The sequence below is a fragment of the Sceloporus undulatus genome, chromosome 2, assembly GCF_019175285.1.
Source record: "Sceloporus undulatus isolate JIND9_A2432 ecotype Alabama chromosome 2, SceUnd_v1.1, whole genome shotgun sequence".
Classification (NCBI taxonomy): domain Eukaryota; kingdom Metazoa; phylum Chordata; class Lepidosauria; order Squamata; family Phrynosomatidae; genus Sceloporus; species Sceloporus undulatus.
This window is the reverse complement of record NC_056523.1, coordinates 191,773,588-191,796,968: the sequence shown is the minus strand read 5'-3', so window position 1 is coordinate 191,796,968 and position 23,381 is coordinate 191,773,588. Positions and strand designations below refer to the sequence as shown.

At 42.6% G+C, this 23,381-nt stretch overlaps 1 protein-coding gene across 4 annotated transcripts in view; it reads right to left on the bottom strand.

Moving 5' to 3' along the window:
- Positions 1 to 2,306: 2,306 nt before the first annotated feature.
- SLC6A8 (solute carrier family 6 member 8) overlaps positions 2,307 to 23,381 on the bottom strand; it is a 47,659-nt gene continuing 26,584 nt past the window's right edge. For 2 of the 4 annotated variants that reach the window (XM_042453835.1, XM_042453836.1), the window contains exons 8-13: positions 20,311 to 20,423; positions 20,029 to 20,166; positions 16,858 to 16,960; positions 14,315 to 14,415; positions 11,071 to 11,241; positions 2,307 to 9,188 (exon numbers count right to left, since the gene is read on the bottom strand). In XM_042453835.1, coding sequence (XP_042309769.1) covers positions 9,045 to 9,188; positions 11,071 to 11,241; positions 14,315 to 14,415; positions 16,858 to 16,960; positions 20,029 to 20,166; positions 20,311 to 20,423 — 770 coding nt within the window. In that variant the 3' untranslated portion in view covers positions 2,307 to 9,044. Of the gene's footprint in view, positions 9,189 to 11,070; positions 11,242 to 14,314; positions 14,416 to 16,857; positions 16,987 to 20,028; positions 20,167 to 20,310; positions 20,424 to 23,381 lie in introns of those variants that run through there. The other 2 variants (XR_006102366.1, XR_006102367.1) reach the window with 2 other exon arrangements.

The window sequence follows — 23,381 nt, the reverse complement described above, 5'->3', positions numbered from 1 at the left end:
ATTATTATTATTATTATTATTATTATTATTATTATTATTATTATTATTATTCCAAAAAGATATAAACTCCAGAAGGCAAGTCTTGATTTTGCTATTTTATATATGGGACACCATTTCACTATGCCATTGTATTTAATGGGAATTGAGCATCCATGGATTTTGGTATCCACAGGGGGTCCTGGAACCCCAGTGGATACTGAGGGCCCACTGTCCTTTCAAGGGCAGAGCCTAGTCAGTAAGCTATTTCCCCCTGCCTAAAGCACCACTTAAGCAGTCTCCAGTGAAGAGTTTTGATTACCTCCACCAAGATCTGCTGAGTCTCAGCTCTTTTTCACACTATAGCATTATAGTGCTATGATTTCCCTTTAACTGCTATGGTTGCATTGTATGGAATCCTGGAATTTGCAGTTTGATGAGATACTAGAGACTCCAGCTGAGAATGTTAAGTACCCTTCTCTAACATGAAAATCCCAGAATTCCATATGCTGATATAATGAATTATAAATAATGAGTTACTGATTATTATTTTTTTCATTAATGAAGGTATAATAACATTTCATTGCAATTGTAACAAGAAGGGATAACTTTGCCCCCTCTCTCACAGTGCAACTATGACTCTTAAAAATCACCATTAAGTGGAATCATAGTGCTATAACTGATCAGGGTGAAAGAGACCTCCATTATTCCTTATCACAGAAGGTTGTTGGAAAAGTGTAATTGGTTTAAACTAGCCTTCCCCAGCCATGGAGGCCTAAAATGTGTCATGTTACAGCAACCATCTTTCAAGCCTGCAGATCATGCAAATTATATTCCAACACATATAGAAGACCCTATGGCTGGGGAAGATTGGTTTAATCTTTCTGAAGGAGAGAAAACTGGGAATGCTCTCCCCAATCCCAACCTGAAAAGGCCAGTTGCCAGTTTGCTTCTAACAACCTTGTAGGCATTTGCCTGAATCCTGCTGGTAGTCCCAGCTAAAGTAGATCAATTGAATCAATTGTTTATATTTAACCAAACATCTATAGAAACACTGGGATCAGATTGGGACTACCAAACAGATGCAGGCCCTTGAGAGACTGTGCTAGTTTGGAAAAGATATAATTTTTTGAACTACAACCTATTGAAGACTCCAGCTGGGGATTTCTGTGGGTTCTGGTCCAAAAGGAGTAACTTTCCCATGTTCTGATGGATTAAGACGATGGGGGCACCTGGACTGAAATCCCCAGAAAGTCATAGCTGCTTGTTATAGGCAGAGGCAACATTGCTTCCAACTGGCCCATTTGGCAGGGACAATCTCAGTTAACCTTTTGTCATCCCACCTTTTCATCTGGTTTTAAAATGTGCTAGTTTCTCCATCTTCCTCCCACTTCTGCCCTTCCTCCAAAGCTAAGTAACTTCAGTTGCTGCAAGAGCAAAAGGAGTTTGTGTTCAGGAGAGGAAAGGAGGGGAATATTTTTTGCCTTTTCCAGTAGGTTAAGACAAAAGCAAACTGGTGCAGTCTGTCTAAGGGGCTATACAGATTGGCACTTTGTGCTGGCCTGTGGGCAGGGTGAGGGCTGAGCATCCGCATGCTTCAAACCCTTATGCCACCACCTGGGTGCTATTTTGGCGTGCACCCTTCTAGACAGTGTGCGCCATGATGACGCACCTCTGGCACAGCACTCAAATGGCACAGCGCGGAAGAGGAATCATAGCACTGTGCTGCAGCGCTTACAACACCCCTTTCAGGATGCAAATAAGGAGCTGCTTGGGGACACTGCTGCCCATCTGTACAGCCCCTTAGTTTGTCTGTTCTTCCTTATTAATCTCTTTTGTTCCTTAGATCACATTCTAATGCTGCTTGGCCATTTGTGTACTGGTTTCCATATGTGAAATGTTGGAGGGCATGAGGCAATTAGAAATCAGTTGTGGTGTAGTGGTTTGAGCATTGGAGTATGACTCCGGAGACCAGGGTTTGAATAGCCATAGAAACCCAGTAGGTGACCCTGGTCTAGTCACACTCTTTCCACCTCAGAGGAAGGCAAAGGCAAACCCTCTCTGAACAAATCTTGCCAATAAAACTGTTTGATAGGTTCGCCTTAGGGTTGGAAGTTGGAAATGACCAGAAGGAACAGAATGATAATGAGGCAACCATTCTATACATTTGCCATTTCAGAAATGTTTGAAACGACTTCTTCCCTAATGTGTATATAAGCTTGTGCAAGCACTTTGTTCATAATCTACATAGGATCTAGTGGGTTATGAACAGTATTTCCCTCCCTCCCTCCCCTTTTCATCCTCAATAAAGACAAACACACACATTCAGCTGGATGGAAGGTCAGGGTGGTTCCTTTTATTGCTATGTTCCATGATAAAGTTAGCGCACGAATAATAAAAATCACAGATAGTACATAACCTGCACAAGGCAGGACTTGAAAGGGATGGGGTGCGAAGGGGAAGGTTTAGGAACAACACTTGGCATTGAGACAACAACACTAGTGGATTTAAAGCTGAAACCCTGGAAGACTGCAGTTTAGTTTCTCCCACGGTGCTGCGGATGCAGGCGTGAGTGTGAGTGTGTGCGTGCATGTTAGAAGACATGGATTTGCTCTTCCGCTAGAAACCTGGCCCTGAGCAAATGAAACATCTGATAGCCCCTTGTCCCTCCATTTAAAAGGAGACTAAGGCTACATCCACACTGCAGAAATAATCTGGTTTGCTGTGACTTAAACTACCATGGCTCAATGCTATGAAATACTGAAACTACAGTTCCCAGAATTCCATAATGTTTAGCCATGGCAGTTAACATCACATCAAACCAAACTATTTCTCCAGTGCAGATGCAGTCTAAGACTTGGCACTTTCACAAAGTTGCAACCATTTTAGCAGCAGCAACAGGTGCTTGGAAAAACCCTAGCAATGGGCCCAATTGCATGGGATGGGGTGAGGGGAAGCGATGGGGAAATTCCCACAGTTCTTGTGGAAATATTAACTAGTTGGCCTGGTTGGAAATTCTCAGGTCACAGAGCACAGCTGTTACTTTAAACCCAGAATAAATAAATTTCACCTGCACCATCTACATTGTGTCAACTCACTTCCCCGTAGATCCAGGAGTTGACAACATGGACAGCCATATTACTATAGAGTCAAAGTAATATGGCCATCTGTGTTGTCAACTCTTGGATGCAGTTTAGTACAAGAAACATAAAGGAGTGTAAAAATAGATAAATAAACTAGTGCAGTAGTTCCGAATGCAAAGTGTGGTCTGACTGAGAGCAAGAACAAAAGAGTACAGATAATTGGCAAGGGGGCTCAAACTCCTCTCCAATCATTATATGAGTAAGGCAGTTAAATTCATCATCTCTTAGGGGTTTGTTTCAGTTCGGGAGAGAGAGGAAATTGATGGCCTCGTTTTTTGGCAATCTATGCCAGTGGCTAATGGCTTTTAGAAATAAAACACCTAAAGCAAAATCTGGCTGAATTTCAGCTCTTCCTCAGTCTGAAGTCCTGGGACTTCACGCGGCTGTATCAAAGGCCTTGTTGTTGCTTGGCAGTGTGGGGTGGCACAGAGCCTGTGCCAGGCCGAGAACGGGACTGGCAAGGCTACCCAGGAAAGCAGAACTGGGGAAGGACAAGAGCCTTGAGAGAAGTGTATGTCTGGCAAAGGATGGTGGCTTCTGTGCCAGAAACACCTCCTCTCAGCTCAAGCAGAACCAAAAACCAGAGCTCACAAAAGTTTGGATTATACGACTCCTTGAATCTTCTCACCAGAACAGCCATTGGCCATGCTGGCAGGGGAATTCTCAGAGTTTATGTCCCAAAAAGTAACTTTTCCAGGCTCTGAGACAAACCTACAATGCGATTGGCTACCTATTTGGGGAAAGAGGTTGTCCCCCATCCCCATTCTTGAAAAGGCAGCATGAAGAGTGCAGCCAGGAAGGAACTACTACAGCACAGAACTGTTGTAGTACCTCTTAACTAGTTATCCGGCTGAGCCCTGGCCAACCTCAGTTACCACCAGTTACTTCTCCATGGTACTGGCGTTACTTCTGCTCCTGAAACCCTATGTGAGTGGCAGCAACAGAATGGCTTCTGAAAGTAAAAGACACTGTAGGCTGCAGCGAGAAATAGGTACCTATTACCCACAATAGTGCATGGCAAAGTCTTTCCAACTTTATGGAGGGAATAGGTTATTTTATGGAGGGCTACGGGGCATTGGGACAGATGGTTCTGGAAGGAAGAACACGTGTTAGTAGCACAATCTCAGATGGGGGTGGGTGGGCAGGTGTACTTCTAATTACTTCCCCGAAATGTCAAAGGAAATCTGGAATCCACCCAGTTCTGCATCAAAGCTGACTCTACCTCTGCTCTCTGTTATAGTACCCCTAACGTGTTTCGTAATGCATTCTTTCGTATCATTCTCATATGGTCTGCCTTTTTTGCTGTTTGTACCCAGTTTACAATATAGAAGGGCTCCCCTCTCTCATACTGGAGGCAGAAAAACAACTGTTCTTTCCATTTGGGGGGTAGGAATTGTTTTAAAAGCAAAGCAAAATTGCATCAAATCTATCTGCAGTTTTCTCCGCACCCCTATTATGTGTTGCTCAGCGTGACATGTGTGAGTGTGTACACAAATCACTTAGAAATACCGAAAAGATGATTGTTAAGAATATGCCGATAGATAAGTGGCCCAATGCAAAATGCTGAAAAGGTGCCTCTGTTAATGAACCTTGTCGAACCTGAGCGGATATGAGGCTGAGAAAAAGGGCTGCAAAATTCAATTTTAGTTACACAACGAGAAGCAGGGAAGGTCAGCTTTGACTTCTGCAGCTAAGAATAAAGAGCACATATCTTTTGAGGCTATTTTGGCTCTGACATTCTACCATTCTACTGTAAAGGGAAATGAGGGAGAAAAATGTGAAGAGATGGCCTTTTCATTCTAACACTGAGTCACAAATCTTAGGCTTATAATATAATAAACATCTCAGAAAGGCACCCATATTGAAATTTTGGTACTATGCAAATATATTTATATTAAATTGATCAAAAGGCAGGTGACTTATCAACTAAGTATTCCATAATTAGCCAGCGTGTGACCAGTAAACAAACTGATGGAGGAGGAGAAGGGCCAGAATGGAAAGGAATCTAAACTCATTGCCCAAACAGGTGCTGAATGTCATCATAGTTAACAGTTCAGACGTGACAAATTTCCCATACATATTGTGCAAGAAATTACGTACAACCTGCATGTAGAATATCTTGCTTAATATAGGTGCATTTGTGGGCACAGTAAAATGAAACAGGTGTGACTACACAACACATTGTGGTACAGGAACGTCTCATGCCATTTCCCACTGAAAACAAACATTAAACAGGAAGCCTTACAGAGCAGTCCTGTAGGATAAAATGACAGTTTCATCTGGCTCAATGTCCTATTTGCAAAAGAAGACAGCCCAGAGGCCTTTGAGCAGAGCTTGAGGACATTGCTTTTGAGAGAAGGGTTACAACTTCCAGAATCCACCAGACAGTTGGATAGGGGCCAGCTGGCTGGGAGAGTCTGAGACTTGTAGTCCAAACAAATCCAAATTTCCCAAACTCTGCCTTTAGACAGGCTCATCGGAATAGCATAGAGCATTATCACACTAGCGAGTTCCCGCAGGCAAACGGGAGTTAAACACAATTTAACACGAAGAAAACCTGGAAATGCCTGAAGTTTATCACACGACATTGCAGTTAACATGAAATAATGTGAAGTTAAACTGCAATTAAAGTGGAGAAAACCGGCAGCTTTTTACTTTTGGAACATCCGAATTTAATTCAAATTTAATTTAAATTGCGTTTAACTCCTGTTTGCCCGTGGGATCTCGCGAGTGTGATAAAGCTCATAGAGGACATAACCTTCTTCTAAAACATAGCCATGTTAGTCTGGAAAATCGGTATACAAAGGGATCTTGTAGCACCTTTGAGACTAACTGAAAGATGAAGCTGGTAGTATGAGGTTTTGTAGACTCAAGTTTCTGAAACCTCATGCCACCAGCTTCTCTCTTTCCGTTTACTCTCAAAGTTGCCACAAGATCATTTTGCATGGTGATAACCCTCTTCTGTTCATTTTCCAGCAGGCCAGTATTATTCATAGCTAGAAACAGAATCTGAATGTGGAAGCTACACTCCGCTTTTGGTGCAGGAACTTTTGTCATGCCTGAAGTGCCTCACATTACGTGAAGTAGCTGCTATTAAAATATTAAAAGCCTTGAAAGCAACCAGGGCAGAAGACAATATCAGATATTGACAAAGCAGAGGATGGAACAAATTATACAACTGTTGGCTAGCTTAGCATAACTCACCCACCTACCCATCCCTTGTTGATCCTGTCCACTTCCCCTCCACCATCACTACCTGCTATACTGAAAAGATTCCCCCCGCCCCCCACCCCCACCCCACTAATCCCTAAAACCCCAAATATCCCAAACCCTGTATCATGAGGTTGGCTTGTTATGTTATCTCATGTACGTGCGTGTGTGTGTATCTATATATACAGTACATATACATATACATACACACATGCACACACGCGCACACATATATATACATATTATGTATAGATCTTTACCAACAGAAAATATTAAGAAATATTAAGAAAATTAGACATTCATCTTTCTTGCATAAATGTGTCCTTTAAAAATAGAGAAGCGGGTAGCTTTTCACACAGTTAACGTTCGGTTTGCTTGTGATGCGTGTGTGCATGTACCAAATACACGCACACACACATATATACACGTACACAGTCTCTCTCTCTCTCTCTCTCTCTTAGAAAATGTGCAAATTAAAACCCTAAAATAGGTTGTCCCCCACCTCCCAGGAGGGGCAATGGAGCACAGAGGGACATCTGATACTGAATGAAGAGCAGGGGTGGGAAACCTGTGGCCAGATTATGGTGGAAATTATTCTTTTTGGATAAGGATGCATCCAGTACCCCATTACCCACAGTCTCCTATCACCCAGAATGGCTACTCGAGGAATTACTGCAAACCAACTGCAACAGCCACCAAATGTTGACTAGAGCATTGCTACTGTATACGTATCTGCTGGCACTGAATAGGATCTTGGCTGTTGATGGACCTCAACTCCCATCAACCTCACCTCACATAGATAACAGTGAAAGGGATTATGGAAATTGTGGTCCAACATCTGCAAGGCTTCAGGTTCCCCAGCCCTGATATTCAGGTAGAAGATGAAGTTTTATCTCTTCCACAGGTAAAAAGTTTGGGATATAATCTTGGCTTGGGAGACACAGAACATCTGGGTTTTCTGTCCAGGGTATTTCTAGGTGAGGATTTCATTGCACTGTTGTCTTGTTCAGGTTATTTTTGGGGGGAAGGGGATGTTTCCAAATGACACCATCTTCTTACTTTTAGCCCTCCTGTGTTTTTTCCACCACTTCTTTTGGCTTTTTTTAAATGCAGAAAATAAAGATCAAAAGATGGAACAGGTTCTGATCTCCTAACACTTTGAGCCCTCTGTCTGGAAGCAAACTGGCTCAGTTAAGGGAGAATTTCACATTTCTCTTCCTTCCCCAAATCTGGGACACAATGCTTTGAAATGGTGGCAGGGAACAACAGAAAGTGTATCAGCCAGCCACTGCACAAAATGGTCTTGTGCTGCCTTAAATGTCACAGGTTAGTGAGGCAGACCAATGGGTTGTTTATTTTCTAATGCACAGCCCCATCAAAGTGTGTAAAAAAGACCATTTAGGATGCAATGGGGTGGCTAGTTGTGTTCCTCTCTCCGTACTGGTGCTCACTATAGAAGGGAGGTGAGAAGGAAACAATGTTGTCCCAAAGGAACCTTTCCATCTTGAACCAAGCCATCCCTGCTCTTTCTTCCCTCGGCCATGTGGATGGAGAAAGCTCTAAAACAAACAGACATTCCCCACTCCCCACTATTTGAGGTAATAGCAAATTTTATGATCCCAATATGACCCCAATATGATAGTTGGGGGATTCTGGGACTTAACGTTCAAAGAGGTATCTTTTCCAAGCTTTGGCAGCCCCCAGGTTATATGGATAACCTAATTTCTTTCCACATGATTATAAAGGTCAGCTAGGGAAATAAAAGTCAGCCACGATGGCCACTTTCCAGACAGTGTGTCCATGTGGGAGAAGGAGCTTCCAGTAATACTGTGGTTGGTTGATCAAGTTAGGCCAAAAAGGGCTGCTGTCACATTCAGCCACCTTGCAAAGGGGTCGCAGGGTCACTTCATGGACCCAAATGTTTGTGGGCATGGGCATGCAGGAGGAATACACACATTTACCACCTCAACCCAACTGGGAAGGAAGGAGCTGAGGAGAGAGTCCCAGCCACTTGCTGATGACTATGACTCTCTATCCAGAATGGCAGACATTAGCACCCAGGTGTCCTTGTCCCCAGTGCTCTTTCTGATCCCTTCCTGCTTCTTCCAATTGCCTCTGTGACTCTGTTGCCCTTACGCTGGTTGGAGATGGAAACTAGGGATTCCCATCTCTAGCCAGTGATGCAGATTGCAGAGAACTGGGGGAATAAAAATTCAGGAATTTTCAGTCCCAAAACTGCAACCCATTTGGTGGGAGGCTATGCCGTCTCCCCTGCATTTGGCTAAATACTTATATATATATATTTATTTTTATATAATGTATATATATATATATAGAAATTTAAAATACTTTATCTTTAAAAAATAATGTTTTCTTCTTTTAAAAAAATGTAAATCTAAGGCTCTCTTTCCCCTCTTCCCCTCCCACCACCCCTATGGCCTTTAGTATTCCCACCTTCTGTTCAGAGATCTGAGGGGTTGGTTATCCCTTCCCCTCAGCCAAGCCTATTCTGGGTCCTGAGAGGTAACGGTGGGAAGTGGATAAAGAACCAATAATACCTTTTCCCAACTAGTAGGGAGCACTACCCCCCAACTCAACTCATGACAGATGAAGTGCATCCCTCTCCCACCCCTACTCCCCTCTCAACCGACAGCTGGGGGTTGAGTGGCATGGAGAAATGGTGCCTCTTGTTAGAGTACAGCGGGTGGCCGCTGTTCACATGACGCTTTCCAAGATGACAACTTTGGAGCTCCCGTCTGAGACCGGGGTCAAGGTGGTCAGAACACCAATGTCTGATTCGGGCACCTTGTATTCCAAATGGTGTAACCCCCAGATTGGTTGGGTCAGGTGGTGCCAGCGCTGTAGGGGAGAGACAGTGAGCAGATGTTTTACAAATGGAAGCCTACATAAACTCGATACACACATATCTTGGTGTATAATACCATCTCTATGCTGAGTCCTCATTTACTCCCCCAAACATATTCACATGCACAAGGAGCACTACAAACAAACACACTGTTTACATGGCAAGAATCTGCTACAACCTAAGGGGACTAGACTTTCAGCAGTGACCCAGAGATCCTTTTCATCAGCCACTCCTAGACTCTGGAATGATCTGCCGGACAAGATCCATCAGACTACCACCTTGGAAACCTTCAAGAAGGCTATTAAGATGGATCTCTTCTGGCAGGCCTTTCCAGACTAGAACACCCTTGCTGACCTGCCTCCCCCCTTCCCTTCATCCTCCATCTTTTATATTTTTATCTTTTACCCTACCTGGACTCCGCTTGAAAATTTTTATCTCATTTTAGTGTATTTGTATATTAATGTTTTTAATTTTTCTTTTTTTGGTCTTTTTAGGACTTGATTGTGTTTTTATGTTAGGGGGGAGGGTTGGGGATTTTGGAATTTTTAATGCATTTCTCTTTTAATTGTATGTTATTTTATTGCTGTAATCTGCTTGGATTCCCTCGGATTAAGCAGAATATAAATAATAATAATAATAATGTTTCTGTTTTTTCAATAATTGGTTTGTGCTTTGGACTTTAATATATAATTTGTTTAGCTATAGCCTAAGACTGGCTAGATACATAGAGAGCAGGTAATAGGATATTCTTCAGGTTTGGACTCCTCATAAATTTACATTTTAAACACATGGATGTTACATTTCTAAGACTGCAGAAGCATTTAAAAGCATACTCTAAAGGCAACAGGTTCCATCTGATCTTGGAAGCCCTAGCAGTCAGCTCTGGTTATTACTTTGATGGGAGACTGCCAACAAATACCAGGTGCTGTAGGCTATATTTCAGAGGAAGGAGATGGCAAAACCCCCTCTGAGCACTCCTTGCCTAAGAAAACCCTCTGAAATGCATGGGGTTGCTATAGGTTAACCGGTGACTTGAGGCACATATATACATACACAGCCTTACTACTCGCAGAGAGGCCATGAATGAATGTTCCCCATTTCCAGCATGAATAAAAGGCAAGCACCTTCAGTGAGGCCTGACTGACAGAATCAGATCAGTACCAGCCCATGTCCAACCAATGCATGCTTCAATTTAAACCCTTAGATAGTCTGCAGCAAAGCCTTGCTAGCTGATGGGTTTGAGGAGCTGCCAGCCAAAAAAAGGCAGCTTTTCTAAGCTGTGGCCAAAACTGCCAAAAAGAACCTGAGGGAATAAGGAGAGACTAAAAGAGAAGAAACACTCTGCTTTTGCTGCAGACTATCTAGAGGCAAGTTGCTATGCTTGTTCTCCAAATCTCATCATCCTGATGTTTGGAAGTTCAGGACCCAAAATTCCTGAGAATTGGCCATATTGACTGAAATTTCTGGGAGTTTAAGTCTAACTACCTAGGGGACCATAGTTGGAGAACCACTGCTCTACAACATAAACACACTTTATCTCTGTGCAACAAACAAATTCCACACCATCCTAACTCAGTCATTGCTCAACAGTGGCAGTTGACCAATCTCACTGGCTCTTCTGATATTGTACTTCACTGCTCTTAGCTCTGCTCTTAGGCCAGCAAGAAAGAGAAGGCTCAGTATCACATATGTGGCTTCAGCATGCATCCACATATCTGCGGATGACAGATTATTGCCAATATACGAAGTCTAGTTTTTTGCTGTTGTATCCTGGAGGTTATGTGGTAAATTATAGCGCATGCCTCCAGACCCACACTTGCTCAGGAGTTCTGAATCTTTTCCTTTCAATTCGAGCAATTTGGAAACTCGTCTCACCTCAGCCAGCGTCCCCTTGGCACGGATGAGTTTGTAGAGGGCGGTAAGAGGGACACACAGCATGGAGGATAGTGCAAAGCCCCAGCCGATGGCTTCTCCCCACCAGGGGTAGATATAGCTGTTGTTGTAGATCAATGGCTTGTAGTAGGCAACGTTGAAAAGAAAGATGCCCTGGAATGGATTATGGATAGATGAAAAACTTGTCTGACACTTGTTCCCAGTTTACATCCATTCCTACAGCAGTCGCACTTTATGTCTTCAAATACACTATATACAAGATTATGCTTTTGCTTGTTTGGACTGGGGGGAAGGGAAATGCTACCTTTTTAGTACCACTCTTTAACATTTTGTAAATTTAACAATTTACTTCTTTGTCCTACAGCTTCTAGAATCTCCAAGCCACAATGTTCACTGAGACATATAATTCAAGAAATTAATTTTCAGGCTTGGATTCTGATGAATGGCACAATCTCTATGGAATATTCAAAGAATTCCTTAGGAAGTCTACACTACAAGTGCTGCTATCCTGGATCATATGGGCCAGTACACCCATGAAACAATCCAACAACGTTTCATATATGAAACAATCTGAGATGGCAGCACTCATGTTAATAGGTCTCTAGGGGACAGCTTGAACAGTTATCAGTGTCTTTATTTTTTTTGCTGCTTTCTACAATCCTACTTGCTGCTGTTGACAGCATGCTATTGCAATGTACACAGCTTTTCTGCCTGCAAAAATGTTAACCTGATATGAGTATGGAAGGTTGAGAGGGAGCATTCAAAGCTCTATCTAGAGCATCCATGCTATAAACACTGCTCTTATGGATGCCACTGGGCCTCAATGTGTAGGTTTGCCATCTGTGGGAGGCAAAGTGTCTTGGGCCAGATTGTATTATTCTTATTTGACAAGGAGATGAAGAAGGTCAAGTGACTCTTGTTAAAAGTTACACCAGAGCTGGAATATGAACTGTGTCTCTCTCTTCTGGGAGAAGCAACTTCCTCTATTTGTTTGGTAGAAAAAAGGCAGTCTGGGGATTCTAGAGATGTCAAGGGCCATTAAAACTTTCCTGGGGGCTTGGTATGACCATCCTTCTGTACTTTGCCCAGCTCTGCTACAGTGGTTGCTTATGGGCACAATCAGTTCAGCTGAAATATTTGCCTCATCTCTGTGAACCAGAACAAGTACATTTCACCTCTCCCTAGCAATAAAAATGCAATGCTAGCAAACTACAGGTTGAGTCTCCCTTATCTGAAATCCTTCAGACCAGAAGTGTCTTGGGTTTCAGATTTTTTGTTCAGATTTTGGAATATTTGCATATTCATAAAAAGATATTTTGGAGATGAGCTCCAGGGCTAAACATTAAATTAATGTATATTTTGGATATACCTTATGTCAGTGATGTCCAAACCATTAGCCAAGGTGGCTCAGGCTTCTGGGAGCTGAAGTCCAAAACACCTGGAGGGCCAGAGTTTGGACATCGCTGTCTTATGCAAATAGCCTGAAGCTAATGTTATACATGATATTTTTAATAATTTTGTGTGTGAAATAAAGTTTGTGTACAATGAACCATCAGAAAGCAAAGGTATTACTATCACAGTCACCTATGTGGACAATTTAGGAGTATTTCAGATTTCAGAATTCCAGATAAAGAAGACTCAACCTGTATTTCCTGGGATTTTGTTGGTTAGAGTAGACTAATTCAATCAGTTGTTGAATGCTGAGTCAACACATAGATAAATCTCATTCATTCAATGGGTCTAGTTTAGTAAAAACTAACAACAGGATTTAGGCCATTATTACCACTATCATCATTGTCACCACCAGCATTATTCTGTCCTTCTCCCAATCTGATACAAAAGCTAAAACACATACATCTAAAAAAGCTACACTGTCAAAGGTTTAAAATGTAATTGAACTGTCAATAAAGCTTAAATCAGTTAAAAGCAGGCCATTAAAATGAACACTAAATATAAGCAATACCACAGATGAAATACCTTTCCCACTGAGTTGTTAGCTTTGAAAGGCTTGCAGAAACAAAAGGTCTACAAAAGTATAGCAAGGAAGGCTATGAAACAGCAAACAGTTGCTGCTCACTCATGGTACCCCAAATTTGCTATCTGAAAGGGCTGCTTTACCCTGCCTAAAAGGCTAGTTATGTTCAGTTACCTATCAGTGCTGCCAGTACTATTCCATCTCAGACAGGGAAAGGATGAGGTTTTGCCCAGTGTTAGCCCTGCCAAAGCCAAAGCAGCCACCTCAAACAGGAGAGTGTTGGTATTATTTAGGGTGGGAGAGTGGGAGAGAGAGACAAGACATATCTGTTGACTTCATATTGTTATCACAAGACCTTCTATAATGCCTGAATCTAAAATAGTACATTCCTCATTTTATCTAATTATGAAGGAAAATCCCCATGGAGGTTCTGCTGCCACACAAGCTCTTCCATGTTGAACAAGAGTCACAGAAGAGCATGTTAATTCTTATTCCTGTCAGTGAGCCTTGTGCAGGAGAACATCTCCAGGGGATCATGAGCCATGTAAAGCAAGATGAAGGGGAATGTGTTGTTTTCAAATCATATGTTTGAAGCAGCAACATATCCCAGGTCAGCCATGTACATCTCTAGTGCCATCTCTGTGGGCCACACCCTGTCATTTTCCCCTGTGAAGAACCACTTTGCTTAGTTTTGATTCCTAACGATGAATGACACCTTTTGTTTGGGGATGGGAGTGGGGCTGATCACTGTTGTAAAAACAATGTCAACAACTGGTATCTTTTCTTATCACTAAAAGCCAAAATCTTTACAGTTATGTCTGGGCCAGGAAAATGTTCAGCTACCAAATCTGCATGCATGCCTGCCTGTGGACATATTAAAGGTACATAGCATGGTCGCTCAAAAGAAGAAGGCATCCTATTTTCAGCTGCATAAGTTCAAGGGTTGCATTAAACAACTAGGAACACAGCAGCTTCTTCTTTGCTTACCTTGCTTATGCATCTTTAAAATCAGTTGGACTCAGCAAGGCACAGTTTTAGGAAGTGAAGCTTTGTCTTGCTGGCTTTTTGCCTGTCAGGTTTGGCTCAAGAGTTTTGCCAAGGGAAAGCAACAAGCGAGGAGCCTAGACTATGGAAAGCTTTTGTGTGGACAGGTTAGAAGTCACTCTCAGTCTCTCTCGTTTCCTCTCCCATGGTCTGCACTGTGTTGTCTTTCTCTGTCATCATCATCAACAACAATAACAACACACTTACCAGGCAGATGAAAGGGGTCAGGAACATCCAGCACCACTTCATCCATGAGGAGGGCCGGTAGCCAATCATGCAGGCAATGTCATCCATGAAACGGTCGGCACCTAGAACAGTGTAGAAGGAATGTTCAGGCATAAAGAATAAGACCAAAAGGAGGGCCTGAAAGGTTAAAGCACATGGGGCTTTTGGATTAACAGGGATAATAACTTCATCTTCCATCTTCCTTGGGCTTCCCTCTTCTATCTGCAATCTTGACAGTAGTGGCAGTGGTGCTGGTGGAGAGAAAAGTGTGCGTATGTATGTATGTATGTATGTATGCATGGCCAATTATCCAACTGTAATGCAAAGATGGCTTAGTATGTATGTAATGCAAGATGTAATGAAAATAGAGCATCTCAGTTTTGCACTCTGCTGGCATTCTTATGAGGTTCCAGTGGTATCTGCAACTCATGGAAGGGCAGTACAGTGCTCACATGCCATTTTGGCCTTTGAACTCTCTCCCTGTACTGCTGCTAAATGGGGAACTGCTTGCGTAAGAGGGTACTGGATGTCTTCTTACGTAAGCGTGTAGGAAGTACCAGCAGCAGCGTGACTTGGAATAACACTGACGTAATGTCTCAATAGGATATTCCAGCCAAAACCTTTAAAGAAGACCAGCTCTTGGTAGAGATGAAAAGTTAGTACTAGAACAGGTTTGCTGATGTAAATCAGCATAGCTACCTGCATGTTTGGACTCTTCTTGGGGGTGTGGCAATGGGAATGGTCCTTCCGAACACCTGCACTTGAACACTTATCACTCAATCATTTGTCCCTACGCCACTGTATCTTATCCATTATCCTGTTTCCCCACAGTGGCCAGACAAACGTCTTTGGGAAAAAACACAGGTAGGACACAAATAGCATCCACCTGTTCACGCTCCCCAGAAGCTGGTATTCACAGGCAGGCTCTCTCTGCAAGGCAAATGTTTCTGCCTCTTTTGTGCTCTTTTATCTGATCCAACTTGCTGCTTCCTGGCATCCTGGATTGCTCTCCCCCAGCCTGAGCAAACTAGCTCCTCCACTCCTGCTTGTTGGAGATTAGTTGGGGACCTTACAAGGACAAATTTCTGCCTAGGCAGCCCATATAGAAATGGGAAACAGAGATGCCCTTGACTGGGGATGGTGCAGAAAGGAACATGCACCGAGTCCAACCTTTGACCATATTTGCTATGCATACAAAATCACACCTCCTTTTGCTCCCAACAACTTTACACTGGAATAACTTCCTAACCTTGGCTCCCTGAAAACACCATCCCTAATTGGGCAAGTTCATGTGAATTAGTTACTACCCAGTGCCCTTTAACTGCTCCTTGCAAATTCCATACTTCCCATTAAGATGGCTAAACAAATGCAACAAGAAAAGAATGCTTCTCTAAGCTCATCAGTGAATGTTTACCAGTCTATTGTAATCTACATTAGTGACTGTGAAATCAGAATCAGGAGGTGCTATTGAAATATGAGGCTTTGTATATGCAATGTAATGCCAATTAATGTTCAACACCCTGGAGTATATGATGGAGGAAAAATATCCAGCCTTTTATTACTCACTAGCTACTTGGATTTTGAATGTGGAAGGGAATTTTAAGGTGCTTTAGTGCTGACCTATGTGAACAATAGATCTCTGGACTATATGAATTTAGACTGCAAGCAACTCTATATGTTTGTGTAAGAGGCAATGGCATAACTGCACGATGCAGTGTGTTTCATATTTTTCTTCCTTTGCACTCCTGAGGAATAAAAATGTCATTGTCTTGTATACATTTGTATGAAATGACTGATATTCTAGTGGATCTGTGAACAGCAGGGATGAACAAAGTATGACCTTTTATAGTCCTTGAAGGCCCTTACCACTCCCCCAAAGACCCTCAATTTTTTTTTTTAAATTGGTCACAGTTTTTAGGTATTTTCTGGCCCCAAAACTAGACAGAGATCCCCTACAATGGGCAAAAATGCCACGGCCTCATATAGAAACCCCTTCAGAACCCTACAGCACCTCCAAATACCATTGGAGTCCTTCTCAAAATGGTGATAGGAAGTGAAGGACATCACTTTTGGTCACAATTTTGGGAAGGACTCAAGATGGGGATAAAGATATTTGATAGAGGCATTTGGCAATACTGTTGGGGTTTGTGGCCTACAAGGGGAGGCAGGAAGAAAATTGACCCCAGGACCCATGTGGGTGCCCACCCTGGTGTACAGTATCAATATTTGGGGCTATATACCTTGTTTTTACAGAGCCGGTGTAGCGTAGTGGTTTGAGTGTTGGACTACAACTCTGGAGTCCAGGGTTGGATTCCTAGCTCAACCATGCAAATCACTGGGTGACCTTGGGCAAGTCATGCTCTTTCATGGCAAGGGTAATCCTCCCCTGAACAAATCTTGCCATGATAAGTTCACCTTAGGGTATCCATAAATTGGAAATGACTTGAAGGCACACAACAACAACAGCAACAACAACAACAAACCTTCTTTTTCAACTTAATTTCAACTATGAAACTCCCACTTACCGTAAACCCAGGCAATTGCCACGCACTCCCAGAAGGCCTGCCACAGAAGGGTTGTGCCACTTGCTGAATAGTAATCGAAGAGCTGGAAGACATACATGCCCCCCTGGGGAGAAGGACCTGAGGGTGAGACTGGCGTGACACAACAGAAACTTTTCAAAAATGGTTCCCTGTCAACTCCTGTTATCTCGCACCCACTTCTTCCCCCCACCCAACCCCCTGAATTCTTGAAACACATCAGTTGTTCTATGCAGAGGGAGTCTTTTCACAGGGCAGCTGCTAAGGCCAGCACATTTGCCCACAAAAACCAGTGGGAGCGACATTCCTTTTCTGAGGAATGTATGTGTGTACCCACTTCTTCCCCCTATGGAACAGCAAAGGGTGAAGGAAAGACAAGAGGAAGCCTGATGCAAAAGGGGAAAGTTGGTCAATTCAAGTGGCATGCCCTCCCACATACCTCAAATATCAAATAGGGATAAATAAAAGTTTATCAAACTTTAACAGGTAGCTTGAGTAATTTTAATGTTACTCAAAAGCTGCTCCCTCATTGTTGGTCCAATCATAGAAGTTGGCTGGCAGAGAAGTTTAAGCGTTGCATTTATTGATGCCTAGCATTTATATTCTGCTATCAAGGGATGGTATGGGAAGTTAGTAAGTGAGCAATAGCAGCCATTCAGGGCTTGGCTGGGGTGCTGAGAGAAGTTTGTAAACCAATTCTGTAGGCAGATATACATCAAACTTTTGATACCAGGGCGTAGGCCTTTTTGTTGTTGTTGTAATGGCTTGGAAGTAATGGTTTTATATGTTTTCACCATTATAATAAATAGCCCAGATGAGAGTTAGCCACCTCTCATGAAAACATTTTCAGTATAACATGAAAAAAGGAAGAATAGCAGTTTTTCTGCATGTGATGACACATGAGGGTGAGTCCAAAGAGTAAATGAAGCCTGAAATCTCATTGGACTAAAATGAGGCTAATGTACTTTGGACACATTATGGGATGACAAGACTCATTGGTAAAGGCAATAGTGCTCAATAAAGTGGGTGGCAAGAGGAAAAGGGTAAGATCACATTCCAGATGGATGGAGTCAATCAAGAAAGCCATGGCAAGATCTGAGCAGGGCTGTTGATGACTGGCACTTATGGAGACCTCTCATTCATAGGATCTCCGTAGGCTGAAGTTGCCTTAATGGCAAATAAAAACATGATTTTATGATTTGTGGGAGGGTCTCCTGGGGACGCCAGGAAATTGTGGACTTCCCTACAATGGGCAAAGAGAAGGGTCCATTACACACAGGGAAAACTTCAGAAAGGAACTATTTAAGATTACTGTTCTCAAAAGCCCTTAGCCACTGGCCATGCTGGTTGGGGGAATTTTAGGAACTATCACACAAAAATGTAAATTTTCTAGGCTCTGCAGACAGCATGGTGAGGAGGGACTGCTAGGTCTTTGGGCTGCCCCTGTTTCCTAAAGGATTCTGGGAGTTACAGTCCAAAATATTACTCTTCCAAGCTCTGGAGAGGAAGGTGCAAAGGTTCTGCCATCACCCATGGTGGATAACCCTGCTATCATCGTTGTTTCATTTTTCAAGATACTGCTCTTGGCCTGAGATTCTTCCTCCTTGACCTGAAGAATAATAGATGAGGTTTCCTGAGATCTGGAATCCTTACTCCTCTGCAGCCTCCCAGCCCTATTCATTTCCTTTGCTTAGCCAGTCAATAGGTTTGTGGATGGAACAGTACTTTGTGGGCAATGGAGATCCTTCAGGGATTTCCCTGCACTTATCAATTGCTACAGAGCAGGCTGCATCTGGGAATCCCTGTTGTGCCCCTTTTCTACTTCTTTAGGATGAACTCATTGCCTGAATAATAACAAAAAAGAAAGTGTTTGCCATGCAAGAGGCCTCCCTGCCCTCAGGAAAACAGTTGCTTCATCCAGCTTGACAGCTTCATTTTTCACACCATACTCACCTCTGTTGTTAGAGCCTGGAAAGGATACCTTTCCAGGGGAATACCGTTCCCAAAATGACCAGTCAGTATAGACAATTTTGTATAATGAGAAGTAGACATGAGTAATTTTCAGTTAGCTGCTACACACCTAAGATTAATGGAAGAAGTCTTTGGAAGCAAAGGGTGCAGTTTTCTAGATAGGTTGAAGTTTGCATCTCTCTTTAGATAAATGATCACAGCAATTTTAGGCTTGCATACTCAGAAGTTTCGCCGTTTTTGGTGGATCTTATGCCAGGTAAGTGGGTATGGAATTGCAGCCTACACTTAAAAGATCATGTGATGTTAGATCCAGCCAAAGCTCTCCACACCAAGACTTCTGTAAGGTTGCATCTGCTAAATCCTGAGATGGTTTTGCAAAACAAACGTCATTAGTTCTGAGCTGTTATCCAACTATGTCCTAAGGTTTTGCAAGTAAATTGTGTCTGATTTATCAGAAAGTGAAAATGGACATGCCTAGACTGAAACTGACCAAGCAGAAGAGAAGGGGGGGGGGGGGAGAGAGAGACAGCTTGAAAGCATCTGAAGCCTGAAACATAAACCATCTTAATCCACACTTTTGTTCTAAGTAGGCATTTAGAAATAGGAACTCCTTGACTTAATGTAAGGTGGAGACATTGGAGCTACTACAAGCTACTAAATGGCTGCCACAGACTGAGTTTTTGGTGCCACTAATTAAGGGTGACAGATTTTCTAAAACCTATATTGTGTTAATTGTGGTCATTAGGCCAATCAAAATGGGATAAAAATTGTATGCAAGCTTTTGAGCTCCACAGAGCTCATCAGCAAACAAAGGTTTCAAAAAGCAGTCAAAGCTTTTTGGAATTGATCAGAAACACAGTTGATCTGAGGGTTGTAATTTTCTGAGATTTTTAAAAAAATATGTCATGCTGTTACTGTAAGGTAACCCCCCCTCCCAAAAAAACACCTTACTGGGAAAATCTTCTGTGTGCCAAGCCCTTGAAAACAACTTCCCCATTCATTTAGTTGATTCCTGTGCAGGACAACTTCCCTGTGCTAATTAGCATTTGTCCCTTGGATTCTCTGTTTCATTCACTACCAAAATGTTTTGGCTTATTTCGTCCGAAGTTCCCAGTTTAGTCCCCCCCCCCCTTCACCTCACCCATCCATCTAACCATCACGCAGCACCATTTTAGGCTGTCCTACCTCAGTCACCATAGACAACTCAATGAAGAAGCAGACAATGCAGCAGACAGCCACAGTGACCTCTCTCTGGAATCGGAAGGCATAAGAGGCTGAGAAGAAATCCAGAATGCCGGTGATAAAGCCTTCAACACCCACAAACTGCCGAGTTGGAGAGATTTGGAGACAGAAGAAAGTAGCAAGGAAGAAAATGAGACATTGGAGAAATGACCTGTTGTCCTTCCTTGTATCACAAGAGCAACAGGGAACCTTTCCTGTACCTCTCCACCCATCCACAAATCTCACCTGGCTATCTAAGCCCAGGAGCAGCAACATGAAGAAAAAGAGGGCAGCCCAGAGTGGAGCAATTGGCATCAAGGTAACAGCTCGTGGATATGCAATGAATGCCAGTCCAGGCCCTATGTAGAGAGGGAAGGGAGAGAGAATAGTAGAAACCGAAAACACACTGATCCCAGAATCAGGGATAGACAAAATCATTGTCATCCCACCTCCTCATGCACACACCATACAAATGCAGAAGTTGGTACCTAGCATAGAATTCAGCTCAGCATTCATTTAAGAACAACAACACAGGTTTCTACTCCTCGGGGCTGTGGAAAGAAGTGTGTAATTCCAGTTGTCAAGGATTAGGGGCTCAGTACTGTTTCTGCCCTTGCCTAGGAGCAAGTGGAATAAACTAGGTATGTTTGACCTGCAAAACCAAGGGGGAAAGCTGGGTTTATACTGGCATGGAATCTGGATCCTGTTACAGTAGATTTCACACCATATTAGCTATTCTCAACGTTTCAGTATTGTGAAATCCTGAAACTGATGTTGACTTTCAGATCTGACATCCACAGAATCTCAGCTTTTTCTTTTCCCATTTCAACGCAAAGAGGTTTCTCGCTGTCATGGCTTTGATCTGTGCGTCTGCAGGATATGGTCAGGAGGAAGAGCAAAGGAGGAGTGCTGCCACCTTGGCAGGTCCTGAGTGCTCCATGTAATTCTTTGCTTTTCTCATAACCATTAGCAACTCACTTCAGCAAATTAGGCAAATATGATCTGCATGATCTAGATCTCAGAAATGACAGAATCACAGAGTTGGAAGAAACCACAAGGGCTATCCAATCTAACCTCCTATCATGCTGGAATACACAATCAAAGCAACCCTGACAGATGGCTATCCAGCCGCTGTTTAAAAACCTCCAAAGAAGGAGACTCCACCACTCTCCGAGGCAGTTTTTCTTGGCACAGAAGAACATGTTATCCAAACTTTATTTTATTAAGTAAATGTGCTAACAATGGATGACATTTTATCACTAATGAAACAAAATATACAAGGCTTAAGCAACGTTCCTTAAATATCAAAACAAAGCTGAGCATGTAGAACAGCAGAAGTAAGGGGAGGAAACAGGTTCATACATTTGTTTTTTAAAAAGTCACTCTCCCACCCCATATGGCCATTTGTGACACAACTTGAAGGGATGTGACATCATTTCTGATTCTAGGAATCAGCTGAAATATGGTTGACTCCTGCAGTTTGGGTGGGCATAAGGGGTGTGCGTGAATCAAATAAACACATTTTTGTGGCAGTTTAAGTGATTTAAAAAGGTTTTGGACTGGGTTTTTGTTGGCTAAAATAGTTCATGGGGTGTTGCGAACTACAAATAGGTCCATAGAGGCCACATGTGGCTTGTAGGCCATACTTTCTCCACCCTCGATGTAAACCATGTGGGGAATGTGTAGTCCTTCTGTTGATGTTGGACTATCACTGCAATTCCATTATTCTTCACTGCAAGCTATGCTGGCAAGAACTCACAGGAGCTGCAGTCCAACATTTGGAAGGCCACATGCTTGCTTCCCACAGTTGTAAAATTATATACATTCAGAACTAGCTTTGGTCTTGGAACAGAACAATTTTTTTTTAAAAAATCATCTTAATCATGGATGAAATATGAATCCCACTCAGGGCATAAAGATATTTAAAATAGATGACCAATTATCAGTCTTATGCAACAAATACTTGAGATATTCTTTCCATATCTGGTCATTAATTGGACCTTTAAAGAGGTAATAAGGATAATCTTCTATCTCATTTCCTCTGCTCACATGGAGTCTTGGTTGACTTATCTCCTCACCTCATTAAATGCATTTACATCTCCAGCTGTAGAGATGGAAAGGTTCCCTGTAATTGGAGTTCTGTAACTCTTATCAAGTCACATTAAAGTTGAAATGTTTCACTTTTAACACAAGACCAGTTTTAAAACAACAACTGTGAACATGTTTAGACTGTTAGCTAAAAGGGGGAAAAACACATTTGTGCAACCATGGTAAAGAACATGAATTATCTGTTGTTGCTGTTGTGTGCCTTCAAGCTGTTTCTGTCTTATGGCGACCCTAAGTCAATTCTATCATGGGGTTTTCTTGGCAAGATTTGTTCAGAGGAGGCTTGCCATTACCTTCCCCTGAGGCTGAGAGAGTGTGACTTGTCTAAGGTCATCCAGTGGGTTTCCTGGCCAAGCAGTGAGTCGAATCCTGGTCTCCAGAGTTGTAGTCCAACACTCAAACCACTATGCCATGCTATAAACAGGTTCCTTCTTGTTTTGTGGAAACTGTTGTTCAATATGCAAGCCTATCTAACAAATCTCTCCATCATGAGTGGGCAAGTGTGTCTCTCCAGAGGATTTTTTGGTGGGAGGGTGTCTGGGCTTACAATTCCTAGCAAACATAGGGCCCAAACAGACAGGCCAAAATAAAGCTGCTTCAGGTCACTTTGGAGGTATGCTGTTTAAATGATACATGCGTCTTAAGAGGCTGGAAAACGTGCCAAAGCCATGCTCCATGTCTAAAGATTGGAGCACATCTTTGGTGCAGCTTTGAGTCTCTTAAGATGCGTGTGTCATTTAAACAGCATACCTCCAAAGTGACCTGAAGCAGCTTTATTTTGACCTGTCTGTTTGGGCCCTTAGCCAGCATAGCCAATAGTGAGGCCTGATATGAGCTGCAATGTAGAAACATCTGGAGTGCTGCAGTTGTCTACCTCTGCTTTACAGAGCCTTCCTTCCACATATGTTTAGCTACCACTTCCATCTACCCTGGTTAGATGGTTCAAGTTAACTGCTCTCTAACTGACTGACAAAGGAACAAGTTCCCAGTTACAGAGAGATCTCAAAAACATATAGATGAGCAAACACAAAGAGCAGAATGGGATTCAGAATGCACTGGAAAGATTGCTGGTTCTATAATGTACAGGAAACGGACACTTGCTGCTGCCAATCAGACCTATCTGCATTCCCAATGCTGCAGAAAATATCATTCAAAATGTGTGAATATATTTGGCGGATTTGTTACATGGAACTAGCAGTGCTACAGATTTT